Below are 18,046 nucleotides of genomic sequence, written 5' to 3' on the forward strand. Positions count from 1 at the left end.
TCAGACAACCTCTCAAAGAATCTGTCTAGCAATAATAAAACTTGATGGACTCTTTTCCTATACAAAAGTATGTTTGGACAGGTGGTTTGAGCATGCCTTTTGAACTCAAGTCATGCGAGAATAGGTCAAGTTGATTAATGGGAGAGAGTCAATATGTGTATGAGTGCATACCTCATTTGTGCTTTTTGAAAGGTTTATATAGGGCTCATGAGACTGTAGTGTCTTGATCGGCTCTATATAGGGCCGATAGAGCATGAAACACTTTGATTTTCTTTTGAAATGATAATTGTCCTACAAGCGGTTGGGTGGTTGACAGATGTCATCAACTGACGTACCATAATCTTGGACCATGTAGTTACATGTTTTCTCAGTTTATCAGTCTGAGTTTATGTGTAGCAATTAATTGACATGAATTTGTGGGTTGAATAGAGTCCCCCTTAGTCGTTCACATGTTAGACGTGAATGATCACATATGCTAATAGGTCTTGAAAACTTGACTGAATAATCCTTCCCATTTTGGGGTTCAGATTCTCCTTGCCGTGTGGCCTTGTAGGGGAAATGAGCCTTCTCATACCTGGCGCCAGATGGAATTGGTCTTGGTCTGGATGATCCAGATGAGTTGCATATAACCAAAATGGTAAAATGATTTGCTACTGTAGTTGGTGATTATCCTCATCCATATTGGAAATGGAAAAACACAACAAAACAGACAACTGAATAATCCTCTGCCACGATTATTGCACTTATAGGCCCACGCAAGTAAACATGTTGCATTAATGGCTAGCAATAATCCAAGTTTAGCCCTGCATTATCGTACAGATCACCAACCAAACCATATCCGATGCTCGTGTCTATCCATACACCCTCCACCCAATCAGACTGGTTGAATATGGGTCGGGTCATCATGATGAGCAATCTAGACTCGAAATTGGATCCCAAGCCCAAAACCGGGTTACACCGTTCTACTATGAAAGGGGATGGACTGAGTAATCATTTTATTTTCATTTATAATATTAATGTATTTGTATTATTTTTTTAAAATAAGATATTTATAAAAATCAAATTTTCTTTTATCGGGAATTTTAATTTACGATAATTTTTTATCATATTTTCAATATCAATATTTATTGTTTTTTTTTTTTTTTTTTTTTTTTTTTTTTTTTTTTTTTTTTTTTTTTTTATTAATATTAAAAAAAAAATAAAATTATTAAAAAATAATATGATTTTATTATAAAAAAAAAAAAAAAAAAAAAAAAAAAATCAAAATAAATCAAAAAAAAAAAAAAAATAAAAATTAGAAATAAAAAATTTGTCCTATTTGGTATTTACCATGCTTTAAAATATATATATATTTTTGAATTTAATAATTTTAAAATAAAAAATAAATTAATAGCACACATAACGTGTTATTAATTTAAAATTTTAATTCATCACATAATCTTGGAAAACCCGAAAGCCCAAGGCGGGTTGGAAGGACCAAAGATTCATGATCATGATGATTCACCCCTTTCAAAAAATAACGGTCGCCGCGATACGGCGTCGTTTACCCAACGTCACGGGGGCCAACCTCGTTCTTAACCTCCAATTTCTCGGTACTTCAGCAATTTTCTGGTCGATCGAGATATGATCGCGGTCTTTGGCCGATCTCCGCTAGGGTTTTGGTCGCTGCGACTGGAGTCACCGCCGGTTTTGCCGAAGCTAGGGTTTTGGGATTCAGGAGTGATAAAAGGATTGGTTTGGGCGTTGGTGTTGTAACTCCTGCGAGATCCAAGGGCTTTTGGTCTGTTATGGCCATGGAGAGGTTGCAAATGGCGTGTGTGAATGAGAAGGTTGATAATGTTGGAGATTTAGGGAAGGATGGATCTGATTTGGTTGAGAAGTCCACCAATGGTCATGTCACAGTTTCAGGTATTTTCTTGTTCTGGGGAAGTTTAGTTTTGTGATGAATTGTTTTTCTGATCTGTTTGGCCAGCAAGAAGCTGGAGGAAGGTGAAAGAGAAGGGGAAAAGAAAAAAGAGAATTAAAGCTATTATGTTATGTCGTTTGGGATTTTATCTATACATAATTGGGCGAGAGTCATGGGTTGACTTTTGGTTTCTCCTGAGTCAATTGGTAGAAAATGTAAAATCTGCAATTTTTATTTATTTCTTTTATTACCTCCAGCCTTCTTGGCAACCAAATTTCACAGGTTTAATGGACTTTAATTTATTTATTTATTTTTTGCGATGGAGCATATTTTTCCTTTTTATTGCTCGTCTGTTGAAGGATAGGACCATTAGGCCTTGGACCAACCCTGCTATTTTAGATATTTATTTTGATAATAGTTTTGATGTTCTCGTACTTATTTTACTTTAAATTTTTATGTTTTTCTTGATAGAAATATCTTTAGCATACTTCGTTGCTATAGATGCAAAGTAGGCAGTAAATTACTAAACTTTTGGGAATGAAATTCTTGTTATGATACCAGTTTTGGCAGACTGGAGCTCTCTAGATTAGGCAATGCTAAGTGTATGTAGTTTTTTGAGGTTAACAACTAAAAGTATTCCGCATGGATGCTGAAAACTTGCTTCATCAAAGAAAACATAGCTAATGTTGACCCCTCAATCCATGTATCTGTTAGAACCACTGCAGTGGGTTTTGAAAAGGGTTTAGAGCGAATTTAGATGGATCTAGGGTTACAGTAAAGAACTAGCATATGATTGATAAAGGGCTAAATGAGATTCTATTGTTAAATGTAAATGAATGGAATGGTCCAGCTAATTTTGACCCTTTTTGGTTTAGATTTATATGCCTGATGGATTAGGTGTGATTTTGTATGTGCTTCAGTTGTAACAAATTATTAACCATTGGTGGAAGTTTTGGCCTGTATCGCTGAAGAGAGGAGCAAATTACCGTGGATTAAATAGATATGTTTCTTGGATTTGGCATGCAAATTCCAAACAATTGGAATGTTGAATAACCCATCTGTAAAACAATTAGTAATGTAATTTGAAATTTGAGAAAAAAAAAAGGGTTATGCATGGAATTGGCAGCAAGGTTTTGATAAATTAGGATATTCCAAGAGCCTTTCTCTCTCTCTCTCTCTCTCTCTCTCTCACACACACACACACACACACACACATCACCACACAACACACCACCCAAGATAAAAATCTATATATTCATATCCATGTTCATTAAATTAGATTTAATTTCTATGTGAGTAGTTGGATAACTCCAACATAGACCACCCAACTTAAGCAGAAAGGGCTGGCTGTGTACTCACAGGTAAAATGTCTAGTGTCAGTTCAGTTCTCAGGCAAGATAATTGGTTTGAGATTGCTAGTTTGGCATTCGGTTTAATTCTCTAGATCCTCAGTTGGGTCTGCTAAATCAACCTGAGCTGAGAACAGAGAATCACACCTCCTGATTCATGTTCATTCGAATGATGTAGCCTTAAAAATGCTCACTTGGGCTGTCCAATTATTGAAATTGATTCTCCTGAGAGTTTTCATGTTTTTCTTTTAGTATTTTTGATAAGGTAAATGAGAGATTAAATTAAAAGGCACACCTAACAAAGGGGCATAACCAATGTATATGTGAGTTTACTAGAGCACCCACACCCAACAAATGAAAATAAAAAAGTGAGGATGGGACTTCATCAAATAACTTCTCAGTTCATATTTCTTTCCCTTTTGAGTTTGAGCTTTAGATCAGACCCAATCATTACTTGAATTATTAGCTATCATTTGAGGTGGGTTCTGCGTATTCATATGATCCCTGCCCCCCCCAAAAGAAGGGTAGAGAGAGAGAGAGAGAGCAATTAATTGCAATGAGTAGAGCGACAAACTTTGAGAGCTTGAGAATTGCAGACATCCTTTCAATGGAAAAGAGTTTTCCAGTGGCAGAAATTAGAGTCAGGCAAAAATGTGAATCCAACCTAAATAAATGATGATATTTGCATTTCTCTCTTGGTGCAGAAAATTCTGAAATAGAAGAGAAATGAAAATATCATCATTTATGAAAACTTGTGCATAAATTTAATATTTGAAGTGGGAGCTTTTTCTAAAACAATTGTGAAGGAAGGGAATGTGAGGTTGTTTCCAGGCTAGGACATTTTATTCTTTTGCTAAATTAACCTATAACTTATAAACTCACTTTTATTTATTAATTCTTTTTTTCTGGGGGGCCCACTGAATTCAAAGAAGCTATAAATTGAATAAAAATTACCATTTTTCCATCATCATTAGGACACCTGAAATTGATGCAGCTGATCATCAGAACTGATAATGACAACTGGTCAGCATAAAAGGAAACAGTAGTTTAAGCATGGCATTGGGCTTATCAATATTTTTATTAATTCTATTCTTATAAATTTATAATTGATTTATTTTAATAAATTTATATATTAGTAGTTTCCAGTTGTTAATTCATAGTTTATTTTTTTGATCCATCTAAACATTTCAGTTGGCTAGGCAAACTGACATCATTTCTCATTCCCATCCAACCTGAACCACCTTCTCAGGATTTATAGAAATGAAACTCTTGATATATGAATTTTTCAGTTTCAATGAAACTATAAATGCCCGTATATCTAGCTTGCTGGGTCAATAAAGCTGTAAATGCCCATATGTCTAGCTTGTAGTTTTTTGTTACTTGGATTCTCCAGCTTTCTAATATGGTTTGTTATTTAGGGAGGACTGTCAGCCAATTGGCTACCATTGGAAATTCAACAAACATTATGTGGCATGGATGTCCAGTAGATAAGGTTGAAAGACAGAAGTTACTTAAACAGAAAGGATGTGTCATATGGATCACAGGTCTCAGTGGTTCAGGTTTGTCATTGTCAATTCTGTGCATTCTCTCCTTGGATTGACAATTAACTTTGAGGCTTAGCTTGTGTATCTGAAATCAGTTGTGCTTTATTTCCCATAGTTGTTAACTCAGAAATTTTTATCTTTTATAATTTAATTTTTTTTTTCCATATTATTTATCGTAAGTATTTTTATATAATGAAAAATAAATAGAAAAATATGCATGCATATAAGCATGAAGTAGAGAAATATGTTACCAATTTTATTGAAGGTAGTTGGATTTAAAGAGTTAAACTTTGTCATACCATATGAAAGCATTGAGCACTAAAGTTTTGAAAGTTCAATTTGACAAAATATGAGCTTAATGCATAGGTTCATCACAAAATAAAAAATAAATAAAAAAATGATTTTTAGTTTCAAATACTAATCAGGCATATATACTTATATATGTTGTTCATATGAATGTCGTTATGTGTCATTTCTAAAGTTCCAACATGGAAATGTTTGTCATCATTCCCTCCCCCACTGAACACTAAAGGAAAAAAAAAAAAATCCTTATATATTAAGTAAAAGTTTAAATTCACAAATCACTATTACTTTCAATGTCAACCTTCAAATTATTTAAATAACAATTCCCTCTATTCATTGCAAAAATATATTTATTTAACTTCGAAATTTCATTTCTGCCTTTGACAACAAGATCGTAGCTTTTTCATGTAGCATTATTTTCTCTCTCTCTCTCCCTCTCTCTCTCTCTCTCTCTCTCTCTCTCTCTCTCTCTCTCTCTCTTTCTTTTATGATCAATTTCTAACCTTAAAATACATGATAATAAATTAATACAAAAAATTAAAAGAATTGTTTTTCTCGAATTTGATTTCTCTGGGAAACTATGAACAATAGTTTTGTATACTTTTTAGCACTTGCTACTAATTATTTACATACTGTTTTCCTTCTATCTTTTTATGTGCTGACAGCTAGTAGCTTGTTTAGGTACTTGCCATATGGACACTGATGTACTTGGGAGAAACTTATGCTTCTTGGCATTGGTGAATGCTACCATTTAAAAGTTTAAAAGGCCAAGGTTGTCAAGAAAAGAATTGGAAAGCTTTTATAGGAAATTCTGCCAATTACTGTTTCAATGAGATATATGGAATATCCATTTTAATGAAAATGCTGTGTTTCTGATAAAAGAAAAAGAGATATATGGGATAAACTTTTATACTAGTCATAGCTTATTGCTCAAATCCTGCCGAATATGGCCATAGAAAGTTGCTAATCTATTTTTAAAGGAATTTATACTGTGTCATGTAGTTAAGACACCAATGTGATGATTATATTTTGCTGATCCCAGCTTCTATGCTCTAAGATTAAAGTTTGGGCGAACTGGGCTTTCTGTAGGTTGGGGAGAATCAATGTGCTGGCCTTAAGTGTGGATTATTTCTTTTTGAATTCAAGTTGGTTGAGGAGACTGTTTAACTTCTCAAAGATTGAGTTCAAATATTTAAGAGGAAGTTGTTTTTCTCAGTTGAGATCCAACTATAAGTTGTTTGAGAAAGTGCTGTTCTAATTTCAAAAGTTCTTAAAAAATTCAAAAGAAATTTTGAAAATTAGAAAATTTTTTTATTAGAAAGTGTTTAAAATTGTTTTTAGTATTTTTTTTTTAATCCAAGAATCGTATGAATTTTTTTTTCTATTATAAGCTCAGAATATTATCTTGAAATATGAGGGATATTAACAATTCTTTTTTTTTTTTTTTTTTGATATGCAGCTTCCAATTGGAAGTGAAACATAGAACCTGAAAAGATAGATGATTATTGGTTTGGATAGGTGGTCTAATGTACCAGTGCAGAATGGGAGAGGATTTCATTTCAGGGCCTAAGGAGCCTGTCCTCCCTACCTGCAATTTGTGCATGTACACAACTTGTGATCATTTTGGTGGTGGTTTTTTTTTTTTTAATTTAATTTAATTTATTTATTTATAGACAATATTAACAATTTGAATAAAGGGGAGTTGATTAAATCTTTCTTATGGAGGCACAAAGCTAATGTGATTTGTCTTAAGTAGTTGTGAATTATTTTTTTCGGATATTTGTCCTTGATACCAGGGGTGTGACATTTGGGATGATGTTTTTATGGGAGATGAGAGTTGTGTCTCTTTAATGGTAGGGACATTTTTGGTTTCCTATTCTAGAATAAGGATGACTATGGTCCATGTTTTCTGAGGAGACTTAATGGTTTGGAGATGGAGTCAATGGGTGGTGTTCCTGTGCATATTCAATCAGTGACATTGAAGAAAGATTAGCATGGAGAGGTGCAAAGACTGATTTTTTGGATAGCTAAAATTTATTTTTTGGAGTACTGTTGGAACTAGAACCTGGAACCTCTCACATCCCCATCCCATCCCCTTGCTACTCTTCCTTAGCTTCCTACAGCTCAGTCCCAAAGAGGAGGTATAGGACTATGGGCATGCATTTTTGCTTGGGAAAAAATAGAATTATGGTGATCAGCGCATGAGGAAGGGTAGCCATTTGGTAAATAGGTGCTGCTTGTGCAAGGATAGTGAAAAGTCAATGAGTCACATCCTAATCCATTTTTAAAGGCTGAAATTCTTTGGAGCCTCCTTTCTTTGTTTGAGTTGTAGTGGATGTTCCCTAGAATTGTTAGAAAATTACTTTTAGGTTGGCACCATAGAGGTGTGGGAAAGTGGTGCAGAAGGGCGTGGAGATTGGCCCCTACTTTTTCCATTTTGGTGCATTTGTGCTGATTTTTTTTTTTGATAAGCACACATTTGTACTGAACATGATGACAGAATCTTTGGATAGGAAGCGATTCTCACCAGATGATGGAAAAGTTATTCCTAAAAGCCCTTTTTGATTGGTCTATGATTCATTGGGGGCTTGACATGTTGATTTTTTATTTTGCTCATGGATCAGATCAGGACTAAGTTGGGAAACCCTTTATCTTCTGTACACCCTTTTTTTCTTTCCTTTTTACCCATTGGCACTCCTTATATGCTTCCTTGTGCTAGGGTGCACTCCTTTGTGTTAGGTTCTAGTTAATCTAACTCCATATCATTTGCATATCAAAGAAGAAAATTGAGGATGTCTTTGTTTAAATGACTTTGTATGGGCTGATGAGATGATTTGAGAGGAGGGATTTTTGGGAAGCATTAGGAGCTGTTTAAGTTTTTATCAAATGATTTATGGTGCATTGAAGGAGTTAAATGTGGTGAGATTTCCACATGAGAGGTGAAACTTTTCAAGGAATTCTTTGGTTATGAGAAGGTTTCCTAGCTCATTAATAAATTTCAGTTGCCAAGTATTCCTATTGGAATGGGGAGGTACACTTGGCTTGATGGGTTAAAGGTCCAATCATTATTTGGCATTGATCTTTTTATTTTTTCTGCTGTGCAGGAGGAATATTTCTTGAAATATGCTCACTTTTTTGTTATCTAGATCTCTTTCCAAACACAAGTTGGATGCTTGTTGTTATGAGGTAGGCAGGCCTTGGGTTATGGATGCCTGAGTTTTATCTGGAGATTCCATGATTGGGAATTGGATAGGGAGTTTTCTGGATTTAATTTACTTCCGCATGTAAATGTGGAGAGAGTGATTCACCTGTTTGAAATCTAAAGGTTTTCCAGTTCCTAGGTCTTTATGACACTCTTGCCTTTGCTCCTATCATGGTTTCCCATGTCTACTATATGAGTTCTTGTGCATTGCCAAAGTTGGTGGTGGTTTTTTTTTTTTCCCCTAAATTTTTTATTTACGTGGAAAAAAGTTTGGGAAAGAATAATTACATTAGACTGATTGAGGCATAGAGGCAGCATGTGGTTCTCAGTTGCGGCTTAAGCATACTACTTGATTGATCATAAAAAGACTAACAAGAAGATGAGAACATATGGTAAAAAAATCATCATTTCAATAGCAAATTAGTATGATGAATCCATGATGTCTTTTGGACCTTGTGAGAGGTGGTGCAAACTTTGCTCATCTGCAGTTGATTGCACTTGTAATTATGGAAAACCAACTCCAATCTTGTGTTATGAGAGAAGAATAAGGACAATTAGATGACATAGATGCATCTGGAGTCATAGATAAAGCTAAAGAACATTTTTTAACCTGAGGTGGATGCTTGTGTCATGACTAACACACTCAATACTGCCTCATCCACTCCATAACAAGAAGAAAATTTATAGACAATTGAAAATTATGCCCTTCCATATTTCAGCCTGGAAATTTTAAGAAATTGTGGTATGGAAGATTATGTGCCTTATGCACCTGATGCACCTTTTTTATCAGACACACATGACACACATGACTAACACCCTCAATGCTACCTCATGCACTCCATAACAAGAAGAAAATTCGTAGAAAATGAAAAACTATGCCCTTCCATATTACAGCCTTGAAATTTTAAGAAATTGAAATACGGAAGATTATGTGCCGTATTCACCTGATGCACCTTTTTTTATCAGACGCACCTGACAGTCTTTCTTTCTTTCACTGCCATCATATGTAGATAGAATGGAAAATCACCCTTTTAAATATGTTGACACTATAAATATAGTTATTTTCGAAGTTGATGTCTCAATATAGTATTTCAAATTGATGCTTTTATTCATCTTGTTCACAATTAACCTCAAGCTAGGTAGGACTATTAATCGAATAAGACATATTTCACCAAATCAGCAGCACTCTCAAATGATGGAGTATATTTTTTAATATTTTCAGCAACTACAGTAGCCTGTTAGTTAAATTGTACCTTGGGACCTTACTTGGAACTTCTTTTAATGTTTTTAGGTCGATCATTTAGTAGCATTTTTTGGTTATTTTTCTCTCTTCTCATTTATTTTTTCTTGCTTGAAGTGTTTCTTAGCCATACCACTTTCCATATTTGTTAAATTAGTCTTTTGCTTGTCATATTTCTTTTGTTGTTTGACAATAATTCTTTCCATCATTTATATGAATAGAAAATGGAGACATTTATTGGGTTTTGAACTCTAGTTAGAATTAAGACATAGCCTATCCTAGAAATCAGTAACAGTGGGAATACACTCTCTTAGGTCCAGGAAGAATGTGCCACTTCATTAGTGCTTTTTTTATGGGTCATTTGTGTTGTGGTTAAAGAAAAAAAAATCCAAGCTAAGATTCTTTTTCTTACAAAGAAATAGTGTTCTTTGGTTGAATTTACTATTTCTTTTTGTTGTTTTCATACTTTCTGAAATCCAATTTTAGGGAAGAGCTCTGTGGCATGTGCTTTGAGTCAAAGCTTATACAGCAGAGGAAAGTTGTCTTACATTCTTGATGGGGACAATGTCAGGCATGGCCTAAACCGTGACCTTAGTTTTAAAGCAGAGGATCGTGCTGAAAATATACGAAGGGTTGGTAAGTTTTGCTCTACTGGCTATGCCAATGGATTTATCTCTTAAAAGAATCTGTTGCTATACCATTTTAATTGTTAATTGGGACATTGACTCTGGTTTTATTTGAAGCTTAACTTTCAGGAAAACATTTTTTTTAGATCATGGTGGTCTGAATTTTTTTAATAGCATCTATATATATATATATATTAAAATATTCAGTTTCCTATTTATTTCAGGAGAGGTAGCCAAGCTGTTTGCAGATGCTGGACTTATTTGCATTGCCAGCCTGATTTCTCCCTACAGAAGGGATAGGGATGCCTGTCGTGCACTTGTACTGGAAGGAAGTTTTATTGAGGTTGGTGCTCCTCCCTTGAATGAAATATTTATGCAGTGAGCCATAGGTTCTATTCCAGTTGTTTACCAAAGTAAAAAAAATAGAAAAAGAAAGAAAGAGATAGATGGATGGATAGATAGAGGGAGGGAGGGAGGGAGAGAGAGAGAGAGAGAGAACTATGAGCCCAATAATGCTTTAATGTGACAGGTGTTCATGGTGTGCCACTCCAAGTCTGTGAAGCAAGGGACCCAAAGAGTCTGTATAAGCTTGCATGTGCAAGAAAACCTAGATAGATAGATAGATAGATAGAGAGAGAGAGAGAGAGAGAGAGAACTATGAACCCAACATAAGACTAAAGTCACTTATTACACCTAATAATGCTTTAATGTGACAGGTGTTCATGGATGTGCCACTCCAAGTCTGTGAAGCGAGGGACCCAAAGGGTCTGTATAAGCTTGCACGTGCAGGGAAAATTAAAGGTATTTCGTAGAAACCTTCACACTGCCATTTTGAATCTTGTTTATTCAACAGTAATCTTGTGAAGTTACCCAGCTGATTATATCCTAAATTGTTAATATGAATTGTTGCCTGCACAAACTTTTGATTTAAGATTTTCCAATTTTGTTGCTTGTATCATGAATTACTTGTGGACAATATGACATTTTATAATCCAAAAATTATCCCCTCCTCAATAGTTGTAAAAGGGTTCATCATTATCCTCATCTTCTCCTTGGCCCACTCTTCTTCATCCTCCTCTAAATGCTTTTCTGTTGCCCTACTCTTCCTCATTTTCCTCTAAAAGGCTCTTGAACCTGGAACCTCTCCCACAAACCCACCCCAACCCTTTACCACTTGAGCCAGGCCTCAAAGGCTCTGTCTTTTAATGTTGTGAAGAAACTGAGTTCTTGTGTAATTCTTGAATTCTGAAATCAAACTTGGAGCCACCTATCTCATCTCCATCTCAACGCATTGTCACATATGAGCCAGATCTTGAGGTATGTATTTGTTTTACCTATTCCAAATATGTCCTTTAATATTGTAAGGAAGTTGGGTTCTCAACCAATTCTTGAATTCTGGAATATTATGTTCTAAGAAGATTCAGAACCCTGTAATTGTTGCCAGGCTCCATCTTCCTAGTGTCCTTAGCTTCTCTTAGCGAATGGGGAGACTGCTACTTGTGATTGAGAAAATAAGAAGGCTCTTGATGTGGCTAATGGAAAAATGGTTGCTCCTATGCACCTAAATACATCTTAAGCATGAAAAATCATTACTAGTTGTAATTTTCTCAGGGATCTTGATTAAAGTTTTGGAGGTGGTGCATGTTAAAGTGCATTGCATGCATTTCCAATGGCTTGAAAGTTGGGGTTAGCGGGAGAGTGGATATATAGGTTTCTCATCTCTTTGTGGATGACACTCTCATCTTTGTGAAGTGAGTGCTGATCAGCTTGTGCATTTAAGGTGGGTGCTTCTTTGCTTTGAAATGATCTCTAGCTTGAAAGTTAATTTTGCAGAAGAGTGAGCTCATTCTAATAGGGGAGATAGCCAATGTTGAGAGGTGGGCTGCTGTTTTGGGTTGTAAGGTGGGGTGCCTGCCCTAGGGAGCCCCCTTCAAATCTCGGGCTACTTGGAATCTGGTGAATGAGGGCTTCAATAGAGATTGGTGGAATTGGCCTCTTGGAAGAAGCAGATTCTATCTATTTTAGCCATTGAAAAATTGGTTGACAAGATTCAAAGAAACTTCATGGGGGGATAAGCTTTCAGGAAAAAAGATGCATTATGTGAAGTGAGACACTCTTTGTAAGGAAAAGAACTTGGGGGGGCTTGGTTTAAGAAGGATTGCAACTCTTAATAAAGCCCTTCCTGGGAAATGGTTATGGAGGTTTGCTGTGGGGCACAATTGCCTATGGAAACAGGTTATTGTTGTCAAGTTTGCCAAGATAATGATTGATAGAGCTCCAAAGAGGTAGGAGAACCTTTTGGCATGGGGCTTTAGACGGATTTTACAAGTGGGTGGAGTGAGTTCTGGCATAGAATGGCATCTTTGTTGGAAATGGGATTAAAACCAAGTTCTGGTTAGATAGGTGAAGTGCTGAGTCCTTGTATAGGGGAGGATGGGTGTGATTTTTGGAACTCTTGCTTTCATAGGTGCTTTCATGATTGGGAGTTGGAGGAATTAAACAATTTTTTTAAGCTTATTCACTCAGTGACTGTCCAAGGTTCACATGAAAGAAAGATTGGTGTGGAGGGAGAGGAGTGAAGAATGGGAGCTTCTCTGTCAAGTCTTACTATTCTTCCCTTGTGCTGAAATCTCCAAGAAGTTTCCAGGTAAAGAGATATGGAATTCTGGACCCCTGCTAAGGGTGTATATTTTATTTTGGGAAGCTGTTTGGGAGAGGATTTTAATGGTTGATCTGCTTATGAAGAGGGGATGGCAGTTGGCTAATAGATGCTGTCTGTGTAGGTGCATGGAGGAATCAACTTGTCACATTCTGATCAATGTTTTAGAAGGTTAAAAGGTGGTCTTGATAGGGTGCGAGGGGTGCTCTTGAGTTGGGGTGGCTTCTTCATTGGCAAAAAAAGAAAAAAAGCTTGGAAAGTTGCTCCTTTATGCCTTTTTTGGTCCGTTTGGAGGGAGAGAAATAGGAGAATCTTTGAAAGTTGTGAAAGTTTGGACCAAACAATTAAAAGTTCCTTTTTGCATATTTTTTGGGATTGGATTAGATTGTACATGGGGAGGTTCTATATCACTGTTAGATTTTGTGAATTGGTTAAACCCTTTATAGGGTGCAGTTGCTTGTTTTTGTGTATTCACATGTTTTGGTTTTTTGGTTGCTTTGTATACATCATGTATACTTTTTAAAACTAATACAATCTCCTTTTACCTATCGAAAAAAGGTTAAAGGCGGCCTTGAGGCGTTTTGCCTAAATAAGGTGAGGCGTAGGCCTCAACTTAAACAAATAAACAATAGAAAATTATTTAAAAAAAAAAAACTCATAAAGTCACAATAAAATCAAATAATAAAAAAGACACAAACTTCATAATAATAAATTTAATTATTTTTCATTGTTAATAGTTCTAATTTAGTTTATTTTTTGGACATAAAATTTAACTCTCTCTCATGGTTTTACCAAATAATTTTCAACATTATTATTACTATTACTAGGATCCTTCAAAGAATATAATCACATCCAATTGCTATATTTCCCTCTCCTTTGGTTTTAATATCCGCCCTTCCTTCTTTGTCCACCAATTGTAGTGATATCTTTTTTTCTTTTTCTTTTTTTATATCAAGAATTAGATTCTATATGAGATCAACCACTAGGACAATCGACAATTCCGTTATGTTTAAACAGTTAATTGAAAGTCAAGTAAGCCCTTATTTTGTAAAAGGTTTAACCAAGTAGGGACCCAATAGAAAATTCATAAAATCTATATTAGAAGTCCACAAAAGTACTAGATGGTAGAACCCATTAAAACTCATTGAATATTTTAGGCTTGAACCTTTTATAAAATATATTCCAAAAGCCCATAAAGGTTGAAAACCCGTTAGATATTTGAGGCTTAGGCCTCAACAACCTTGAGGCTATAGCCTCAAAGCTATAAGCCTTGATAGGGTGAGGCTTAAGCCTCAATTACTCTAACTGAGGCTATAGCTTCAAGGCTAATTTGTAGAGCCTCACCTTGGGACAAGCCTCAAGGCATAAGCCTCAATAGCCTTTTAAAACATGGTTTCTGATTTATGATGCCAAAGTCTGTATGCTTTGGGACCAAGCTTGCTTTGTTTGGTTATCAGTAGGTATTCCCAAAGACCATCAGAGAGGTTCTTTTAGCAGGGTAGGGTAGAAGAATGCAAAAAAGGCAAAGAAAAACATGGAACATGGTCCCCTTTGTTTATTTTGGTGTATATGGAAAGAATGCAACAGCGGAATTTTCAGCGTAGTGTAGCACTCAGATCAGATGCTGAAGAACTTATTCCTGGAATCATTTTTTGGTTGGGCTAGGGGGTCCCCCAGGGGTTTGATCTCTCCTTGATAGATTTCATTGAGGGCTTGTCTAATAGATAGGAAGTAATGGTGTTGTTTCTCAGTGCTGGCTTTTATGTTGTTCTGTGTGTGTGTTTTTCCTTTTTCTCTTTCCTTTTCTTTTTGTGCTCTATATAAACTCCCATTGTACTAGGGTTGCACCCCCTGTTTTTCCTGGTGCTCTTTATCTTTGCTTCCATTTGCCTATAGAAAAAAGGAAAAGAATAAAAAAATAAAAAAATAAAAAAATAAAAAAATAAAAACAAAGAAGGGCATGCATTTTAAAACTATGTCAAGACAAGATTCTAATATCAGCTTTCTGTATTCTTGGTATGTAATGAGTGCCTTTTTTACTTGTGTAAATGTATCTTACTACAGTTTTGTGGTGCTTTTGGTGCACAACATGCACCAATAAGACCATAGTATTAGAACCCTTTCCATATATATATATATATACACACACACACACATTTTCCATATGTTTTTCTAGTAGGATTTGTTTAGCAAATTGTTCAGATCTAAGTTTAGTGTTTCTTTGCAGGTTTTACAGGGATTCATGATCCATATGAGCCACCATTAAATTGTGAGGTATGTATATGTTTACTTGTGAAGAAGTGAATCCCTTTGATATGCATGAAAATTCTTTTGCACTTGCATAAAATTCATATACACTTGCATCTTACACGAGGACAGTGCACATCATGATTTCTGGATGTCTTTTGAAGCCACTTAAGGCAGGGTGATTTCTAATTTCCAGAAGGGGTCATATAAAGTTATTAAATGTGCTTTTTTTGTCAGGAAAAAGGCGCTAAACATTATAGCTGAATGTAACCTCAACATGGTACTCTTTCTGAAACAAAGGTTGTACTAGACTCTCGTAGGAAACACTCCAACACTAAAGGTTGGACATTTTCAAAAGTTTATGGCAAAGAAAAACCGAGTTACAAATCCCTTAATGACAACCAATACTACACTCCCACTAAGGCTCCACTCCCTGCTAACTCCAATTCTCTGAAAAGAGGGCAAACTTCATTACATGGAAGCTCAACCTAGCACCCTTGCCAATGGACAAGACTCTTCCCTGCCTTCTTGATGACATCCCCAAGATTTTTTGAGATTGAACCCTCACATTCGTTTAACTGCCTTTCCAACACCAAGTTCAGACTGTCACTCTAAGCTTAAGGGGCAAAATAGAATTAAGGGCTTTGACAGAATCAAAGTAAAAGGAAGAGTCCTCCAAGTAATCTCATATCTATGCCTTCTGACCTTAATTATCACTTCAAGGATCCTTTTCCATCTATCAACTCCATGCCCTCACTAGGCAGGATTCATCTTCAGGCTACTAACCACCCCTCTGCATGGAAAAAGTTTACATTAATGCATCATTTGCTTCATAGCTTTTATTTCTATGGCTTTCCTTCATCTTTTCTAGGAAAAATCTGACCATAGACTTCATTCAATAGACATAATACTAACAGAGAAAAGTATTACTTACAGTAAATAGCAAGTATTGTCACTACTACTGGTTTTCTCCATCGTGTTTTGAATTCCCTTTTTTGTTTTTCGATTTTTATTTATAAACTCCAATTTTAAAATGCGAACTAAGTGAATTTTTTTCTCTCCTCAGATAGTGCTAAAACATAGTGAAGAGGTCTGTACCTCCCCTAGAGACATGGCTGAGAAAGTGATACATTACTTGGAGGAGAATGGGTACCTTCAGGCATAGACCATCTTCCTGGCTTATCAAGCTGTTTGATCAGACAATAGTGCTGGCAAGAAGAAGGCACTAACAACTGCAATAAAGAGAAGAGTGCTGGCTTCCTGAGACCGTGCTTTAATCCTTGCATTAGTTAATTGATCAATTAATTAATGCATCCTCACTCTTCTATTCCCCTTTGTAAGTAATGTGTGTATGATGTTCTTCCCTTCTTTTGCTTTTAGGTTTTTTTTTTTGGGTTTGTTTTAGAATTGCTGAAAATATTTGTATTATTATTATTATTGAGGGAATAAAGCTTTCCATTTGTGCTGTTTCTTGTGTAGCACTTGTAAATGAAATATACTTTTCTTATGCTCATCACCATCTTCATCCTCATCTGCATCATCATCATTGAAGGTAGTTAATTAATCCAACTGGGCTTGGATGTTTAGGACATAAAATATCATATCCATGTAAGGGAATATAAAAAAATGGATAAGACAAATATATCTCGTTACTTATCCCATATTTAATTGAATATAAGGTATGATAAATGATGAAATAACTAATATCATTTTATCATCGATTAAATATGAGATAAAATATATTATCTCATTTATTATGCTATCGTATTTTATATTATATTTATTTAATCAACCTACTTTTATTTTCTTCATATGACATGGGGTTGTCCATTTGGAATTGGACATTTATTTTTAATATGTAATTTTAGGCAGATGTTACATGTAGGCATAAAATGTATGTAGCAAGGAGGAACAATGTGTTTCCATAAACATTAAAATCCCGATAAATGAATGTTTTATAAATTAATAATTTCGTCTAAATAATAAAATCTTTTGATTCCAATTCGGGTTTGTTTACTAATTTAATAATCTCGCTAAATGTATAAGATAATAATATTTTTAAAAATCTTTACGGGCCCAAGAAAATATAAATAAATGAATATTTGATAAATTAATAATTTTGCTTAAATAATAAAATCTTTTGATCTCAACTTAGTTAATGCACTAAAATTAATATATAGTGTACGAGGACTATTTGAAAAATATTGTTTGTTGAAATCATATAAAAGTTGTAATAAAAATTCTCCTTCCATAAATAACTAGTCATTTGTGAGATGGCAAAACACATCTTTCATTTGCTATTTAGGTTCATAGATTCAATTATCTCAGTTAATATTTGAAAAATTGAATGTAGCTTGATGCAAATAAGACCAATAAATAAATTAATTAGCTTATAGTTTTTCTTCTTGAATTTTTTTTTTAAAGTCTTCTATCCATAGTTCAATGTGATAGACAAAATAGAAAATATATTAGTTGGTGCTTTCTGACATGTGTTATAATGATAAAAAAACATAATTTATAACTAAAAATAACATTCCAATCATAATTGAAAAGATATATATATATATATTGGAAAGAATTAGTATATTTCAATTAATGGTATGGAGGCAAACGTTCTCACATGCTAGGAGGTGTTGGCCTCTTGTTTTGGAAATAAAGGAAAAAGAAATTGTAAAGGCATAAAAAGGGGAAGGAGATTTATGAACTTCATAAAGCATGTGGTTGAATTGAGGCTTTTACTTATTAAAAACAAAACAAAAATGAGGTGGGTGCTTGATAGTAGCTGACACTTGGCTTTGAGGTGATCCATAAGAGGTTATCTTTATAACTTTTACATGAGGTGGTGGCATTGGAAGCTAATGCACGAGACTTAAAATAATTATTTTAAAAAATTAATTAATTTGAATGCATAAAATATAATTGATGTAAGGAATAAAGAAATGATAAAATAATAATTACATTCTTACCTTG

At 34.7% G+C, this 18,046-nt stretch overlaps 1 protein-coding gene across 3 annotated transcripts; it reads left to right on the forward strand.

The window, feature by feature from the left end:
• The first annotated feature begins 1,490 nt into the window (after positions 1–1,490).
• LOC117911474 (adenylyl-sulfate kinase 3-like) lies at positions 1,491–16,548 on the forward strand. Of its 3 annotated transcripts, XM_034825869.1 has the most exons (7): positions 1,497–1,908; positions 4,674–4,814; positions 10,031–10,180; positions 10,395–10,513; positions 10,887–10,971; positions 15,057–15,103; positions 16,143–16,548. In XM_034825869.1, exons 1-7 carry the CDS (start codon positions 1,788–1,790, stop codon positions 16,239–16,241), a joined length of 762 nt encoding a protein of 253 aa, XP_034681760.1. In that variant the 5' UTR covers positions 1,497–1,787; the 3' UTR covers positions 16,242–16,548. The 3 variants fall into 3 exon arrangements, with proteins under 3 accessions (XP_034681762.1, XP_034681761.1, XP_034681760.1); XM_034825870.1 differs by lacking the exon at positions 4,674–4,814 and having other exon boundaries at positions 1,495–1,908; XM_034825871.1 differs by lacking the exons at positions 10,887–10,971; positions 15,057–15,103; positions 16,143–16,548 and adding an exon at positions 10,700–10,809 and having other exon boundaries at positions 1,491–1,908.
• Positions 16,549–18,046: the final 1,498 nt, after the last annotated feature.

The sequence above is a fragment of the Vitis riparia genome, chromosome 3 (assembly GCF_004353265.1).
Source record: "Vitis riparia cultivar Riparia Gloire de Montpellier isolate 1030 chromosome 3, EGFV_Vit.rip_1.0, whole genome shotgun sequence".
Lineage (NCBI taxonomy): Eukaryota > Viridiplantae > Streptophyta > Magnoliopsida > Vitales > Vitaceae > Vitis > Vitis riparia.

Coding starts and splice junctions, on each gene's coding strand:
- LOC117911474 (XM_034825869.1), top strand. CDS start 1,788: ATGGCCATGGAGAGGTTGCAAATGGCGTGTGTGAATGAGAAGGTTGAT. Junction 4,815..10,030: donor CACAGGTCTCAGTGGTTCAG/GTTTGTCATTGT, acceptor ATCCAATTTTAG/GGAAGAGCTCTGTGGCATGT. Junction 10,181..10,394: donor TGAAAATATACGAAGGGTTG/GTAAGTTTTGCT, acceptor TATTTATTTCAG/GAGAGGTAGCCAAGCTGTTT.